Source organism: Taurulus bubalis (assembly GCF_910589615.1).
Source record: "Taurulus bubalis genome assembly, chromosome: 12".
In the NCBI taxonomy this organism is placed as follows: Eukaryota; Metazoa; Chordata; class Actinopteri; order Perciformes; family Cottidae; genus Taurulus; species Taurulus bubalis.
Window position 1 is genome coordinate 18,928,188 of NC_136600.1, and position 17,771 is coordinate 18,945,958.

Consider the following 17,771-nt stretch of genomic DNA (forward strand, 5'->3'; position numbering starts at 1 on the left):
AGAAACAATGATTCTAACACCTTTTACCTGAGACTGAAGCAGTGGGTCCGACCACAAGATAACTGAGGGGAGACGTGGAGTTACAGTCTTCTCCTGCCCATCCCAGGTAACACACACACTTCAGCTCACTACTGCACACCTAGATAGAAAAAAAGAAAAGAAGAGAGAATAGTTAAAAACAAATTATGTTGGCGTTTTGAACTCTGAGGTCCCAGATTAAACCCTTGCAGTACATGTTGTGCTGTATAGCAAAGATAACCCGGTATTAGTTTTGGAAAGTCTTATTGTGATTCAGACCTTATTTTAACTAACTGTTAATAACCTAAGTCTTATGCTAACTCTCAAAAATATAAACACTTCGTTAAATACCCTTCGTTAATAAAATATTTGAAGAAATTATTAATTTCATATTTTACGTAATGGCTAAAATGGTTGCACACTGTTAATGTGTGTGAGTGTGTGTGTGTGTGTGTGTGTGTGTGTGTGTGTGTGTGTGTGTGTGTGTGTGTGTGTGTGTGAATATGTGTGTACCCCGTGTCCAGAACAGATGATCTTGTCAGTGGTCCCGGGACAGGTGCTGAAGTTGAACTGTTGGATGGGGAGACATTTGTGATTAAAACAAATGCTGTCTGTCCCGCAGGCGGTCCCATCCTCGACGTATCCCAGGTCAGTGTCTCCATCGATGACCACGTGAGCACCGCTGAACAACAAAGACAGCCGAGAGACTTGGTCAAATTTTATTGTAGTTGAACAGTAAATGTTGCCTTTTCTGTGCACAGTATCTTTAACACCTGAAAAGACAGAACTAGGGAACATAACTAGTCCCTAGTTGATTTGCGCTTGGAGCATTTAAAGATGTGTTCTTCCTCAATGATGTGTACCTGCAGTCGAGAGAAGCACTGTGCCGGGCTACTGAGAAAGAGGTCAGCCCTCCCTGCAGCTCTCCCAGTCGCGGAGCAGGGGAGATGTTGGAGCATAGCAGGTACCCGCAATGAACATCCCTAAAACACAAAGATGCAACCAAACATCACGGAGAGTAAAACAAGATGATCATAAAACTGCACAGGATTCCGTCAGAGAAAGGATTCACTCACTGTTTGTTACACTGGGTCCAGGTGTCCTTGTCCTTCCCACAGTTGCCTTTCTCTGTCCCTTCAATGTTTAACTTCTCGTAACAGAACTTGTCCGCCGCTGTGGCCTCTGAGGGAGACACGAAGAACATTAATATCTACAACTTAAGAAGTGTATCTCTACTAAGAGAGATGCATGTGTCTTTTGCAGATTTGTTGATTCAAAATTCTACTTACTCTCTCCCCAAATGTACTTGCACTGTCTGTCTTTGGTTTTGCACCTTCCATTGAAGCAGCGACCCTGCAGAGAGAAATATAGAGTCAGAAAAGTCAACTCAGCAGAGGGACAGACTGGTTAAATGTAAAGTATCTCAATATCTCACCTGGTCCTTTTCACATGTGTAGCCATCCATCTTGTGCACATTTTGTGGACACTGCAATTAACAAAGAAATCCTTAGATGTACTGTGATGCCCTGTGTATGTTTATCACTCTGAAAACTGAAGGAAGCTCATGCTCACCTGGCTGGAATTGCCTGTGCAGTTTTCTGGTATGTCGCAGCCGTTCACTGAATCTCTGCACATGACTCCCATGAACTCCATCTGTAAGAGCATCCAATACAGATCAAACAGACTCCAAGTGTTTGCAATGAAGTGTTTTTATCAGAGGAACAGAGCTTTAATCAAGAATTCTCTGCACCTCTGCACCTCTCCCTCTTTCTCTCTTTTCTCTTGACATCCCTACTATTAGTCCATTCTATGACGAGTCTGTGTACCCATCCACATCTAGGCTACAGTAATTTAATCATTCAATCATTTTGAGATATTTGAAAGCATTAAAAGGCTGCCATAACCATCTCAATTGCGGTCATCAATTGTAAAGAAAAGATTGAAGAGAAAATGTTTGGTTTATGGTCAAGAAAAAAGCAAAAACGTATTTTCACTTGTTCCAGGTGGCCTCTGATTTTAAAGTAGCATCAGTTTTTTTTTGTTAGCCGTTTCAAAAACCAGAGTACAATGAAAGTAAATCCAAGTGGAGATAGCCATATGAGGACCAAAAAAAGGCACATGGAGCTCCTCCTTGAGCTTGATGCCATGAGTAGTTGGTACCTCTAATTTACCCAAAGCTGCCCACCAGCGGAGGATGAAAGGTGTAGTTTTGTACCTGGCATTTGTTGCAGCAGAGTCCGTTGCTACACTTGGAGCCTTGGGTCAGAGTGCACATGCTGCAGCAGGCCTCCCCTTCTCTGGCACACTCCTAAACAGACAGACAGAAACGGCTCTCAGAGGCTAAGTTGTTTTATGTAACACATTATCTCATCAAACAGTATAATATATTCAAACAGAGGTCTCTCTGGACAAACTCTATAATTGTGCAATAGCTATAATCACTATGTATGTAGCGACTTGATTTCTCCAATGACATTAATTAATTACTTTAAATTACTTCGTATTAGTCTGACACAGAAGGTGGTCTTGTTGTTGGGTAATTAGCCCACCGCTTTGACTTTGGATGATTACCAAGTTAACCCTTTCGGGCAGTACATCTACATAACTGTCGCTTACCGCTGGGCTGCCACAGTCACACTCCTCTCCTGGCTCCATGAAGCCATTTCCACACACCGGAGGGTCCAAAAGCTGAGGGGAAGAAGGGCAGAATTCATTTTCAAACTACTAAGAGGACACATGTATGTATATGAGCATGGACGGATTAATAAACGGGCTCAAACAGGTTTTACTAACAGTTCTTGTTGAGAAGTCACAAATATAAACAAAATAATTACAAAGAGATGCAATTCTACCAAAAGCAGATGCAAAAATACCATCAAGACACAAAATGACCAAAACAAGATAAAAAAAATGTAAAAAACATTGGTCCGTCCATCTATATGACGATGCATTTGTGTGAGTGTGGCGTACCTTTAGAGGTTTGTTGAACAGACAGGCTCCTCCGCCGCTGTTTAGAAAGTTGTGGAACTCCTCCACGTTGCACTCGGAGAACCTCTTCGGCAGGTAAAAACTGTTCAACACATTATTATGCTGTTACCGTGGATACATTTCAGACGGCATCTTCAGATAATAATGGGACAAACAGGAGCTTGTTCGCCAAACACAGATTACAGGACAAAACACTGGAAAGAATAGAATTTTAAACATTTCTGCCCACACAAATTGACATTTCATACCTCACATTTAATTTCAGTGCCATGTCAGGCTTGTCATATCTAATAAAGTTTGTATTTCTTACACTGTACCATGAATATTTCAGATTTTACCATAGGTTTACCATACTCACAGTTCAGAGGAGATCCTTACTACAACATGGAGGCAGATATACTGTAGAGCTAAGATTGTGAGGATCACATGGAGAAATGTGGAAGATGTAGAATGGATTCTAAAATGCATTTATGAATTTGGCATGGAAATGAACTATTGTTGATGACTCACAAAAACCTGTATTATTGCATTATCATGTGATACTAAAATGATCACATCAATATTCAACACTTTTTTTTAACGAATTACACAGAACAGAAATCGAGCTCATCCAATCTTGAATGCTCATTGTGATTGCTTTGATTCATTTATGGTAAAACATATTTGTAAAAGTCCAGCTAGATGACACATTTACCAGAAGCCCAAACAACTTTGAAAGAAATTGAGCAAATTTGTCACAATCAAATGTCCTGTTTCCACTCTGATGCTTTTTATGACATCGTCCCAAAACTAAGCAGTATTTAAACATCATCTTACTGCTGCACCATCAGTCAGTGATGTCTAACTCGAGAGCCTCTGGCAATGTGGCTCATCAGGACTGGCACAGGAGACAATGCAATAATAGACATACTCTGTGAGAGATTGTCATGGTTTGATATGAAATGTGGATAAATGAAGCCACGTACAGTGATAAAGGTTGTATAAGGAGCCAGTAATGACGGTTTGATGATGGGTGAAACACACTACAATATTTCAGGTATATTTAATCGGGTTTAAAGTTCTCCCAACTCTCACAGAGATTTGCATTTTTTAATTCAAAATTTTTCACCAACGCTTACTCTCATCAAAATCTTGTAGTGTTTATCCCCTTTTAAACAGTAATACGGTGTTCAAGATGAAACGTGCTTGAATGATTCACTGGTCACCAGGAGAAGAACAATCATTGTCATGGGGACTAATATTATTAAATCAGCCATTTAGCAGCTATAACCCCAAAATGAATCATATCTTCAACTCTGCAACACTAACACTTTAACAGATGTTCTGTTCAATAATTCAACTATGCAATACTCTGTAATATGGTTTGCTCTGGCAATAATACTGTTTTTATCTCTATGCTATAAATGTAGCCTAATACTCTATATTATTATTATATACACTGTGGTTATGTATTGTAGTAAACGTTTATATTTCGTACTTCTATTTGTCCATATTTATTGCTGTTATATTCTAGAATAATGCACACATTTCTATATTTATTTATGTATTTCAAAAGATATTATTTGACTATAGTTTGTAGGTTAAAGTACATGAAGCACCTTGTGTTTCCAGAAAAAGATTCACAATTATTTATTTATTTCCTCATTCATTCCCAGTTAGTCTATCGCCTCCTAGTGGCATTTGGAGGCCAGACAGTGTCTGAATCACACTGAACCACAATCGAATTATTCAATGTAATGCTCTTTATAATCATATTTTTTCCAGGAAGATAACGGTAAAGAGATCAAAGTAAAAATAACTATATATATATATATATATATATATATATATATATATATATATATATATATATATATATATATATATATATTACAATTATAAATCCTAACTCAAACGTAATGATTACAAACAGATATGCTAAAAACAAACACACGCACACACGCACACACACACACACACACACACACACACACACACACACACACACACACAAACACACACACACACACACGCACACAGCAGCTAAACCCTGTGAGAAATGTGAGAACAGTTAGTAGTAGTAGTATCAGGTTAGATCAATCAGACATGCAGGTGCTAAGGAATCAAAAGAAATGTCCGTCAATGGACATGACTGAGGGTTGCTCATTGAATACAAGTGTCTGAAATACCATTGAGTATATTTGAGTGAATACAGATCTGGGCCAGGTCCATTCACAGGTGACAGTCTCATAAGAGCGCAGAGTCACCTGTCGTCTGTCATGTGACCACATGACATTATAGCAGCATTGTTATGATAACCAATAGAGCAGAACCTGGGCAGGAGTGTTAGGGAGTGCACTGCTGTTACAATGAAATGAGGTCGTCAAATATTGGCCTAAGATGAGAATGACATTGCAGACTGTTTCAATCGGTTAGAGATGGACAAACATAACTGATGAAAAGTCCTGACTTTCAAAGTGCAGGAGGGAGATGGAGCCTGTCAATAAATTTGAATAATTAAATCAATAGAATTTTCTTCGCTGATCAGACAGTGACATCCAAAAACGGAAGAATACACATGAAGTACATGTGAAATTGTACAAAATGATTATGAAAAATACAGCTAGCGTATAATAAAAGGACATCCAACTGTATTTGTTCATATCATTTGAATAAATAAGATAAGCTGGGGCCACAACAGCTGTCGTGCTGTTGGATGAGATGGGAAAGGTTGTGATGACTGACAACCCCTCCGAGGCAGCCGGTTGGTTCAAAACAGCACAGGCAACGTTCTAGCCAAGCTTCAGCTCACCTGCTGTCCCATTCGGGATAGAGGGGGAACGCGAGAAGTATTTAAGAAGAGGGGTATATATATATATATATATATTCACACATACACACAGGTCGCAGAGGCTTTTACAGACACAACACACAATCACATCCGTATGCTCACAGAAAGCCTCCACAGTACAAACACTGTCATGAAATACAAAACATATTCAGACTGATTTATCACCTGTTTTCTAATCTTAGCAAGCGACAGATTATATAACATAGTATTGCTGAGAGAAGCCCACTAAAGTTAAATAAACAAGCCATAAGAAAAATGCACATAGGCTGACACTTAGTGGTGAATTATCAAACTACAATGACACTCCAGTGGATGGAAATATTGATATCAGCATATTTACATTACATTACATTATTTACAGTACATCAAATTTGTATTAAAAAATGCAATAAAATGATCAAGATCTACATAATTTGTCTAACATACTTGTTACTGACATGGTTTGCGTGTGTGTGTGATCTTGTTTAGTGCTGATCGTCACTGTGCGTTTGTTTTAACTGTGACGCCGAAAAACAGGACTGAAGATGAAAAAGCTTTGAGCTAACTCTGGTACACCAAATGGTAACGTTTATGTTTAAAATTGTAAATGGTTCCTTACAAATAAAATAAACCTGCTGAAAGCAAACCCTTTCTAAGATAAAGAAATATGATTATGTTTCAACTGCTTTGATGGACAATGTTTTAATCACAGTCAGATTTTCTTGTCTGTTAAGTTATGAATTGATATGGGAATGTTCTGTAAAAGTCACTTACCCAACATCATCCATGATACAACCCGACCAACGATCATCACACTTGCACTCGCCTGGAAATGAAAAATAAACACACATCAACATCTTTCCATTGCATGGAAACGAGCCTTGAAATGAATGTGTGCTGGAAAGCAAGACAGAAAGGACTCATTCAGGTTTAACTGTGTACCATTGAGGATCCTCTTCTTGTCAGAGAAGATGCCAATGTTCTGTCCAAGAGACTGAGAGAGGGTTATGGCCATTTCATCTGTTTTCCCGTACTGATGAAGAGACAGGCAGACAGGAAGGAGAGACAGAGAACGAGGAGAGAAACACAGAATATCAGATAAATCTGAAAAAATAGATGGTGTTACAAAAGAGTTTCAAAGTAAACCAAAAGAAACATTGGATTCATTAATCAAAGGGAATAACAGATACTAAATGCCTATAAACTGAAACGGCTGAATATAACAGAAATAAGTGCACAGTATTGACAAGAAAAGAAAAAATACTTTTCATTTAATAACAGAAATAAGAGGTGTTGCTCTATGTGGAGAAAAGGATTCATGTCATTGCATCCTCTATCTCAGTGGTTCTCAAATGGGGGTACTATACCCTGGGGGTACTTAAAGGCCTTAAAGGGGGTACTTGAGATTTAAAAAATATATATTTAAAATTAGCATAAATGAAAAAATCCTTTAAAAATAGCTATTTCATAAATATTTAATAATATAGGTGTAAGTTATTACTCTATATTAAATCAGACACTGATGGCACAGAGCTGTGTATTACATAGTTTTTTCAACCAAAATGCTTTGTGCTGGTTAGGTGGTACTTGGGTGAAAAAAATTCCACAGAGGGTACATCATGGAAAAAAGGTTGAGAACCACTGCTCTACCTAATGGAAAGTGAACTGTAGTTGGAGGCTCACCTCATTGACTCCTCCCCCTTTAGTCAGGGAGCAAACTCCTCCCATATAGGAAGCTCCTCCCCAGCTGCTATGGAAACGATTCCCTCTGTTAAAATAAAGTAGAAAATAAAGTTATGTGTTAAATAAAAAAGATTCTGAGAGAACACAAGAACGTCATTTTAAGAATTCAGACTTACGAGAAGAGGTGAACAGAGTCGCATTTCTCCTTGATGAAGTCTTTCCGATACTTCATGAACTCCCTCAGGGTCACCATGGGGTCGTCGTCAATGTTGAACTTGTTGTCAGCTGACCACGTTTCCATTGCAACCAGGACAATCCGGGTATTTAGCTGTTCCTTGAAAATCTGGAGAATTAATAGTAGATTCAATATTAGTTGAGTTAGCTTTTGAAAGTCTTAAAGTGAAAATGCCCCAAACAATACTGCCATGGCGTGATTGATATTAAAAGTGTCACGCTTCATATTCATCAACATCCTCAGCTGTAAAAGCACCGTTCAAACAGTCTATCAGCCTCCCGCCACCAGACAGCAGCACACCAAAGGCAGCCAGACGAAGTCAATAAGGGTAACAGTCTGAAGGACATATTGTGTGAAGGGAGCAAACTGGCAAATAATAATGTTTGCTTTCATATAATTGAAATCTATTGGAGTACCAGGCAGGCAAACACTGGAGAAGAGGCCAAGAGAAAAGTATCTTTGTATAAACTGAATGCCAGTGGTATCCAAACAAGGCTGATCCCAATCCAACCCTTATACCCTCACCCTATAACTCCACTTCAGTTTGTGCAGATTAAGAGCCATCCTCATCCTACTTTCGCCTCTCTACATTTGAGTCTCAGCGGTGATCTTTGAAAAAGCAAAAAGATCATTTAACACTACTGTTAAATGATCAGTACTGCTTCCTAATCTGAACACAAATAGTAGCCAGTAATGACATGTCTTTACTCAATCGGTGTAATGGGAAAACATTGTTGCAATATGTATTGATGCTTCTCCACACATTTGTGCATTTCCCTTTTGATTGTGGTTTACAAAAAGAGAAGGAATATGTCACTCTCCGCTTACTGGTTTAGGAAATACGGTCAGAATTTCAGAGATGGGTTGAATTCTCTCTTCTTTTCTTTTTTTATTGTGCAGAGGATGTACTATTTTTCATCCAGATGGTAAGATAAGTCTTTTCGTTATTCTGGAAATGAGTAAGTTAACAACTTTTTGAGTTTTTCCAAATATCACAGGTGATTTATTTTCCAGAAAATGGGAGGCTTGGTTTAAAAATCACAGGATGAGCATTAAAGATAAATAAAAGGAGCTATCACTTTCCCCCTAACTAAATGTAATTGTTCATGTCATGAGATGGTAACTGAGAAAACCAGATCCATGAAAATGTCCTGTTTCTGTTCAGTCAAGTCCATTTTGTATTATTGTCTCATGACACTTTTCCTTTAGAGCAGGTGCAAACTGTACTCTTTAATTTGAAGAAGCCCAATATTCCCCCCTGAGCAATCAGTTGGACTGGCCATCTGCCTCGGCCGGTTGATTCTGTATATTTAGACCCACGACAACTTAAGTAATTGCTATAATGTTTATCATGCTGCTACAGTGAATGTGGCCTCAGTGCTGTATATTTATACCCATTGTAAGTTATTTGTGATTGCTATAACAGTCATCATATCTGATGCCACTGTGAATGCCTCAGTGCTGTGGCAGGATGGTATTCACTGGGGAAAAAAAGGCAACTATACTCTCACATGGAAATCAATGTGTACGTCCCAAACAGTCTGCTTCATATGATCTTCTTCAAGGACACGACAAAAAAGCCTGACCTTTCCCCAGCTTACCCAGCCTATCGGCTTACAGGCATGACCCTGTGGCAGGTCAGATTTCAGTAGCGCAGCAAACAAATGTGGCTACAAATAATGAAACTTTGAAATATCTGCCTCAGTACTGTTGGGATGTCACTGCGGTTTCAGTCCTCTGAAAACTCATGACTGGCTGGTTAATGGTTGCACGCAGCACATTATGGGCCAGGAGAGGTTTTAAAGGGAGAGTGAGGTTGGTTAAATGAGAAATCAGTTCAATGTGCGCTCAGCTGAAATACCCGGAAGTGCTTGTGGCAAGCTTTCCAAGAAGAGGATCAATACAATTCTTACCATGTCAGCCATATTGACCACTGACTTCGCATAGTTATTTGTGTGTCCAACGGAAAGCCGATGCTTCTTGTACTGAAGAGAGAGAGAGACCGAGTGAGGGACAGAGAGGAAACAATTAATTTTGAGCCATTTAAATGTGCAAAAAGCACATTTGATCACTCCAAATATCACCACTATTGTGTATAAAACATAATTCTGTCACAGGGGATTTTAGTCAGGGCCATTTGGTTCTAAACTGTCTGGTTTAAGCACAATGAAGGAGTTATATAATTAACAATTTTACGGTATACAGTCCACCATAATTGTACAACCAAACCTTATCGACTTACCATTAAATGGTCATTGATCACCATCAACTCAATGTATTTGGTCTCATCCTCTACTTTGTGTGACACATGTGGAGCCTGAGAAGAAACAATAGAAACAAACCAGTTTCATCATAAAAATAGACACCGTTTTCTCAGTTTTCTTCAACCAAGACGTTTTTACATCAATGACAATTTTAGAACAGCACACACAATAAGCACAAAGATCAACTCTTGGCTCATGTGTTACCAAGAAAAGAAACGACAATCAATAAGGATGAACTTTGCAAATCTGAACCAGGTTTGTCTTTATTCCAAATAAAGATGAGAGCAGCTCTGAGGGCTGAGGGACCGACAGCTGCAGACATCTGACTGTCTGAGAAAACACGAGGAAGCAGCAAACTCATAAGGTAAATATTTCATGAAAAAAAAGAAGGAGAGAGAAGGGTGGGGAGCTGTTGTGTGGGAGGAGAGTGAGGAAACAGCGCTCTCTTTATCTTCATGAATTTACATAAAACATACGGGCAGGGAAACAGCAGGAGAATCAGGTTTGAACAAACAGCACCCAGTGCATAATTATCTCTCTATCTCACACTCACATAAACAAACATACTCATGTGCACATCATAAAGTGAAGTCAACGTGTGTATATCAGCATCCATCTGCTAATGATGATTATGTTCTTACAAATATGTCTGCAGAGGAGCCATACCTGTCTCTTTTTTCTCCTGTGAACAACTCTTGACCCGGGAAATGGAGGACTGGGAAAAGGCGGCTCTGGGAAATCACCTAGAAAACAGAAATATCAATAAATGAAAATATATGTCACTACTTTTATGAATATGAATCATACATTAACTTCAGTTATCATCTTACCATTGAAGAGATCATTAAATCCCTCATGCCTTGCAGATTTATATATCATGTGAATGCGGACGTCTCCCTGAAAGACACAAAAAGCAGAATTTCATCAGTGAGACAGATCCCTGCCAAGAGACTGTTACGGGGGTCACGCAACTATGTGCCAGTTCACCTGAAGTAGTGTCTAAAAGTATATCCATGCTGCCTGTTTGATTATGTCTCATCGGTATTGATGACCCTATGTTGATTTGATTGATATTCTTTTTTTATAATGCACTCACTCACAAATAATTGGACAGAAACACAATACAAACAAACATCAAAGAGGATTTGGACAGAATATTGTTTGACCTCTCCCACCTCACAAAATACGTTGCAGCTACTGGACCAGAATACAAATAGCAGACCAACTTCTATGTTTTGCAATGCATGGATTCATATATTTTAAACCTATTCTTGGACATTTGTACTGTATTTGCTCACCTGATTATTGCATCTAATTTACTTTTTGCATTTTTAAGTCAAATGTGATTGTAATGCTCTGCACGCATGCGCTAACCACTTGTGAGACACAACTGAGGGCATAACATACTACGCGAGGGGAAAGGGTCTGGTTTTGTTTGGACCAGGTTTGTAGGACACCGGGCTGAAATGGCAGCGGTTTCGATCTAAACACGACCCACCTGCTGTAATTAAACGGTATGTGTTCATGTTTAATGTAGTTGTCGTGTTTGAACGGCACGGGGAGGGTTTCTGGACGCAACAGGTTGTTGTAATGCTACCGTATTAGCAGCGAGCTAACCAAGTGGGCTAATTTAACGCTCAGTCAGCCGATAAGTTAAACACCTTGTGGTTATTAGCTAGTTCAGATGTTCACGGGAGGTTTTAGCGAGCGAATATGTTGATATATGCATCTATTAATCTGGTCATAGCGTGACGTGTCTCCAGTTAGGGATTAGTCAACGGGCTAAAAGAGCTAACGTGAGCTAACTTCTCGTTATTATAAGTTAGCTTAGCTCACTAGTTGATGAAACCTTCCAGACAGGCGTCGTCTGGTAAACGGTTAAATGTCTTTATAACTTCTTAAATACCCTTTTAGTTCGGTTATCGTCTTATGTTAATCACACAATTGGATTTCAATATAATATCAGGTGTAAGTATAAGTATATGTCATGGTCTTCTTAGTCAGTGCATTATCACACAGTTATTTTGGGACGATGCATCGGCCTCTGTAGCTAAGGTACCATGATGACTGTACATGACAGTACATTACATGATTTAAATCAAGATGAAAATACAAAGCAACTAAAAATAGAAATCAGTAAAACTTAAATACACTCACTGGTAACCAGTGAAGAAAAGCCAGGACAGTGGCGATAGGAGTTTCTCAATATAAAGTGTTCACACAGCCATGGTCAGTTACTGTCTCATGCTGCCCCATAAAGATCCCTTATGCATCTAATTCAACTGCTCATTGTTTAGCTGCTTAGTCTGTGTAATGCACTGCAGTATAGACACTCTTGCCCTGCAAGCTCAGCTTCCAATGCATTCCCACTTTGTTTGCTAATGAAACGAGAGCATTGTTTCTCGGGGACAGCAGATATTGGGTCAACTACACTGTGGTGCATTTCAATATACAGGGGGGTTGCCCATAGCTAGGTCAGTCTGTGGCATAGTTAACTTATTTCAGTAGTAATGGGGCCATTAGGAGAAGCTTGTTTAACTATGCCTTTTTCCTATGATCTGGAGTTCGGTGTAAAGAATGACAGTCACATTATGGCCCCATTGCCTTCCACTAACCAGTCACTCTCTGTCTGACTTACTCTCTTTATCCGTTTTGAACAGGAAGTCTCCTCGTGGCCTCAGTTCCTGTCAGCGCCACCATGTCGTGCCGGGACATCCACGCCACCAACGCTTTTGCCTTCATCGTTGCCTTTGTTTGTGTGGGTGGGATTGCTGTGGCAGCATTAATCCCACAGTGGCGTGTAACGAGACTCGTCACTTTCAATCGTAATGCCAAGAATATCAGCGTGTATGATGGGCTGTGGGCTAAATGTGTAAAACAGGATGGCTATTCAGGATGTTACTACTATGATTCAGAGGTATTACTTTTTATATTTGCTCTCCTCTGCTCATGCTTTTTCTTTTCCTGTCCTAAATGGTCCTAACAGAAGTCATGTCTTCTCATGTTTCCAGTGGTACTCCAAAGTGGACCAGCTGGATCTGCGGCTTCTGCAGTTCTGTCTGCCTACAGGCCTGCTGTTTGGCTCTCTAGCCTTGCTTCTGTGCATAGCAGGAATGTGTAAGACTTGCTGCTGCTCAGACAAGCCTGAACCGGACATTAAGACCATCAGATTCCTGGTCAACAATGCAGGCTGTCACCTGGTGGCAGGGACGTTCTTGTTCCTAGGCGGAGCTATCGCCATTGCACCATCAGTGTGGTTCCTGTTCCGCACCAAGGAAATGAACATCAGATATGATAACATTTTCTCTAATGGCTTTGCTGTGTATGTATCTATAGGTTGCTCTGGAGGACTTATGCTGGCTGCCCTACTGATGTTCATGTGGTACTGTATGTGTAAGAAGTTGCCTTCACCCTTCTGGTTGCCCCTGCCCTCTATGCCTACCTCGCTGTCCACCCAGCCTCTCACTGCCAACGGATATCCTCCTTCCCCAGTTTATGGTCCTCAGCCCTTCCCACCGCAGCCCTTCCCTCCCACAGTTATCGACGCCCAGCCTTATGTGACGTCCCAGGGCTACACGCACAGTGTGATTGCCCCTGCACCAACACAGGTGTACGTGTCTCAGATTTCTGCTCCAGATGGGTATGGTTCAGAGGTGGGAGGGACCCAGGCCTACAGCTACGCTCCCTCACAGAGCTATGCTCCTTCGCAGAGCTATGCTCCATCGCAGAGCTATGCTCCATCTCAGGGCTATGCATCCACCTACGCAGGTCACCGCTACTCCTCCCGCTCACGGATGTCTGCCATAGAGATCGACATTCCCGTGCTGACACAGGGGCAGTAAGAGAAAAGCTGCTGATAACGTCAGCACATTAAAGGCGTCTATCCATGAAGTATATTACAGCTATTTACAGCCCTTGGGGCGATTCAGTCAGTATAGGTCTGTAAATAGCTGACTATGGAAGATGAAACCCAGTCAAAAGAACCCTGGGGTTATGAAGGATGAGTTTTTCCTATAAGCGAAGAGCACTATATCACTGGTGCAAACAACACTGTATTCAGCGTATAGAAAAAATACATGAAGACATCTTAACCAACTAGCCTTTTTCACTGTTTTACCAGCAGAGCATGACCACAAACAATGGCTCTTAACTGGTTTGTTAAAGTTGCCATACTTGATACAAGCAAATTGTTACTAGCATTTGGTGTGTGGCTGAATATAAATTCCCATTCTTGCTTTTAGATTAAAGAAGCCTTGATGATAGCTGCCAAAAAGCTACTGACTGCTAGTCAGTGATTATTCTGTTACATTTGTTTATGTTGGACACATTCATACTCAAATTAATTGTCACTTTAGTCTGTGTAAAGCTTTCATAGAAGTCTAATGTTATCAATACTGTACATTACTTAAGATTCTGTGGTTCTAAATGAACAACTACTAACTGACTCACCTGTTAATATCTTTTGTGTTTGTTATGTCACATTGCCCCTGTGAGGAGCAGCTGTTGAAGTTTTTAATGCACTAATTGTAAGAATACTGTGCCAGTTTACACTGCCTTTGTTCACTGACTTTGTTATAGCCTTGAGTGTTTTCGTATTAACGTATTACTTAACCATTTATTGCAGCATACTTTTCCAAAGTGTTAATTTCAACAACAAAAAAAGACAATAAGAAATTTGCTGATTTTGATCACTGGAATTACATTTTAATTATGAACAGTAAGAAGAGTGTTCATCTGCACTCAACATGTCTGCTGATAATTAAAACTATTGCCAATTTAGCTGGAAGTGTAATGTTGTTCAGTGGTGGTAGACAGTTTTACTTTTGCATAATGAGCACTGATCAACAATTCTTCAAAGTCTAATGTGTTCACCTTACGTCAAATGTTTTTCTACACATCTTTTTATTTTATTAAAACAAATCAAAATATATCTGTGCCTGTTTATATGCTGGTGTAACAATAATAAAGCAAAACTAGACACATGATAGATCTCCTCGTAGTGAAATAATTGATTTGAGTAATTTGTCCATCCTCATTCAACTGACAAAGGACTAGGAGGAGAAACTAAGCAACATTTAAGTCGGACTGGATTACAAACTGGAGAAGGGAGCCAGCTCATATCTGCTCAATGGCTTGTGAGGTTCTGGTTTCCCAGAAATGTATCACAATAAAATGCTATACCTCCTTCTGTAATCTATGCATGATGACTTCATTCACTGAGGGATATTGCATTTATCCATGTGTCAGTGCACCAGTAAGGTCAAGGCTACATTTACAGATGTACACCTTTAACTCCACATCTCCAGCAGCTAAAGTGAAGCAAACATATTTTCATACTAAGGAAGGCCAAGTTACCAAATGTAGTGCACAAATTCACAATTTAAAATTACAACATAGACCTACATGCAGCTAATGATTACTTGCATCATCAATTCCTTCAGAGATCATACAGCTTTGCCTCTTTGGCGTTGGAGCAAGATTTTAGTTTACCCTTTGTATTGAAATGTGCACTTTACTCAGATAATTAAAAACTCATTGGCAGTTGTCCTGTGGGTAAATATTTAGGTTTTCATATCAGACTCTAGAATAAAACTATATCCAATTAAAAACAGTGAGTACTCAGGTTAAAATTAATCTTTTAGCACTGCAGTGTTTTGTCTTATCTTTGATGTAGTCCTAGCGGACTGAACATCTGAATTAACAGCCACCAGCCTAAACTGCAGCAGACATAATTGGAGCCAACTCCTGCTTTGATGTCACACTTTCATGTTGACTGAGAATTTAGCGTCTGATGATTAATAAGACCATATGACATAGATGCATTTGTATTATTTGTAGCATATGCACAGTGCATTCATCCTAAATTAACTGTTGTAATAAAGCTCTGGACCAGTGTCTCCCATCTTAAAAATACAACCACAGCATATAGACCCGGCAGGGAGTGTGTAGTGATGGAGATTAAGGGTGTAAACACAGATGGCTTTCATATGTCGTGCTACAAAGAGATGGGGTGGAGCCTAGGTTGCCAGGGGAGATGGTACCTCAGACACAGACTACTGGCTCATGAATATAAAGCAGGGAGGGGTGACATGATTTCCATTACTGCTCTCCGTCTGCATGTGTGAATGAACTGGTCCAGGTTTAGTAACATCAAGTTGGCTTGAGGCCACAGGGAGACCCCCTTTTTAAAAATCCCATCAGCTCTAGCTCATTCTGAGATTCATTCCCAGCTTGAGCTAGAATAAAAAAATCCTCTTCTTGGCACCTAATGCGAACACCCCCCCGCTCTGCAACCTGCCACTACCCCCACCAACACACCCCTTACTTCATCCTTTACTTCATCCTTCACTCCCCCACCCCCTCATCCTCAGTTATCCTCCCAGATTTGGGAAAATATTTAACAGCAATGTAGCAATGATAACAAAATATTTAAAATCACAGAACACCTTCAAATTCTCACATTTAAGAACAATTTAATATTTCTTTTAGTCCAGATTGAAACTATTTGAAGGATTAAGATGCCTTTTTCTCCAGGCATTCATGGTGATCTCTTAATATCCATCAGGTTAAAATTCCCTTTGTCCAATACACGAGCAACACTAATGACATTCCCATCAGCCTCAGCTGTATTTTGTTTTTAGTGCTGATTAGCAAACTTTAGTAGGTACATTGTAATCATCATAGTAAACTATTTAAGAAAACTAATATTAAAAAACTGCAAGTTAAACTTGACAAATAGAAAGCAACATGTATTTATTAAGATTGATTTTTGTTTTGAAGTTGTTTCTGAAGCTGTTTTACCACCATTCAAAATTAATTTATAAGATGAGGATTTATCCTCCATTTCCCTTGTGCATTGCATTGTGGGAGAATAGTTTCCATCAACACCACATATGACTATTTAGTATTAGTATGCACACTGTCTGGTGTGAGTACACTTAACCAGTGTGAACACACTACATCCAAAACTCCTGCTTAGAATTAGAATATAGTACAGATTTGGGACAAGCTGCTAGTTTTGTTGTTTGATAAATGACTTAAGCCATTAATTGATTATCAAAATACTGCTTTGTTTTTGTTTTCTTAGCCTTCATAGTTTAAATGTGCCGCTAGACTAAATTCACACTTTCTGCAATATCAACAAAACACAGCACTATGCTTTTCTCAGTCCTCACTGAAAGTGAATAGTCAGAGCTGTTGGTGGGACTGGGAAGGTGTCCAAAAAACAAGAGAGCTAAACATATGATGTTTTCTGTAAATGCAAGTCAGCATCACACATACTCAAGTTCTATGCATGTTCACTCTCACCCACACACTTGCACACTAAAGACTGCAAGATTTACATGTAGCCTTGTAGCTCCCCTTCTCTCTCTTTCTTTCTTTTCTATTTTCATTTTATGCTATTGCGGGTCGGCAGGCTGGCCGGTCCTCCCTTCTCTCTCATCTTAATTACAATTAAATGATGAGAGAGAAGAAAAGGCAATTTGGTATACCCTCTCTCTCTCTACCACAGAGAGACAGAATAGTGTTGAGAAATAGAGAAAAGGGAGAGCGGGCCGGCCTACCGACCGGCAATAGTATTGGTAGAGAGAGAGAGAAGGCATGGCAGTGTTGAAAAAAAGAGAGAAGGGAAAAGGGAGAGTATTGGTAGAGAGATGCTCACACCTAGTCTCCTTGTTCAGAACAATATTACACATTCAAACCAGTTCAGCTGCAGAAGGTGACATGACCAACTGGTTCAGGACACACTTAGTTAATGTCCTGCATAACTTTT

The 17,771-nt window shown here is 39.7% G+C and overlaps 2 protein-coding genes across 2 annotated transcripts in view; one reads left to right on the top strand and one right to left on the bottom strand.

The window, feature by feature from the left end:
• The window catches only part of adam22 (ADAM metallopeptidase domain 22), a gene marked incomplete at both ends in the record, with an annotated part of 50,136 nt that overhangs the window by 6,099 nt on the left and 26,266 nt on the right, over positions 1 to 17,771 (bottom strand). The window contains 18 exons of the mRNA XM_079227304.1: positions 28 to 139; positions 532 to 700; positions 882 to 1,001; positions 1,095 to 1,200; positions 1,308 to 1,371; positions 1,454 to 1,504; positions 1,591 to 1,671; positions 2,234 to 2,326; positions 2,635 to 2,706; positions 2,989 to 3,088; positions 6,590 to 6,641; positions 6,758 to 6,848; positions 7,499 to 7,583; positions 7,675 to 7,841; positions 9,647 to 9,718; positions 9,976 to 10,050; positions 10,664 to 10,740; positions 10,828 to 10,894. Of these exons, the coding sequence (XP_079083430.1) occupies positions 28 to 139; positions 532 to 700; positions 882 to 1,001; positions 1,095 to 1,200; positions 1,308 to 1,371; positions 1,454 to 1,504; positions 1,591 to 1,671; positions 2,234 to 2,326; positions 2,635 to 2,706; positions 2,989 to 3,088; positions 6,590 to 6,641; positions 6,758 to 6,848; positions 7,499 to 7,583; positions 7,675 to 7,841; positions 9,647 to 9,718; positions 9,976 to 10,050; positions 10,664 to 10,740; positions 10,828 to 10,894 (1,654 nt within the window). The remainder of the gene's footprint in view (positions 1 to 27; positions 140 to 531; positions 701 to 881; positions 1,002 to 1,094; positions 1,201 to 1,307; positions 1,372 to 1,453; positions 1,505 to 1,590; positions 1,672 to 2,233; positions 2,327 to 2,634; positions 2,707 to 2,988; positions 3,089 to 6,589; positions 6,642 to 6,757; positions 6,849 to 7,498; positions 7,584 to 7,674; positions 7,842 to 9,646; positions 9,719 to 9,975; positions 10,051 to 10,663; positions 10,741 to 10,827; positions 10,895 to 17,771) is intronic.
• On the top strand, positions 12,696 to 14,982 carry cldn12 (claudin 12; the record flags this gene model as incomplete). Its single annotated transcript, XM_079227914.1, has 2 exons — positions 12,696 to 12,914; positions 13,009 to 14,982. 2 exons carry the CDS (start codon positions 12,696 to 12,698, stop codon positions 13,837 to 13,839), a joined length of 1,050 nt encoding a protein of 349 aa, XP_079084040.1. The 3' UTR covers positions 13,840 to 14,982.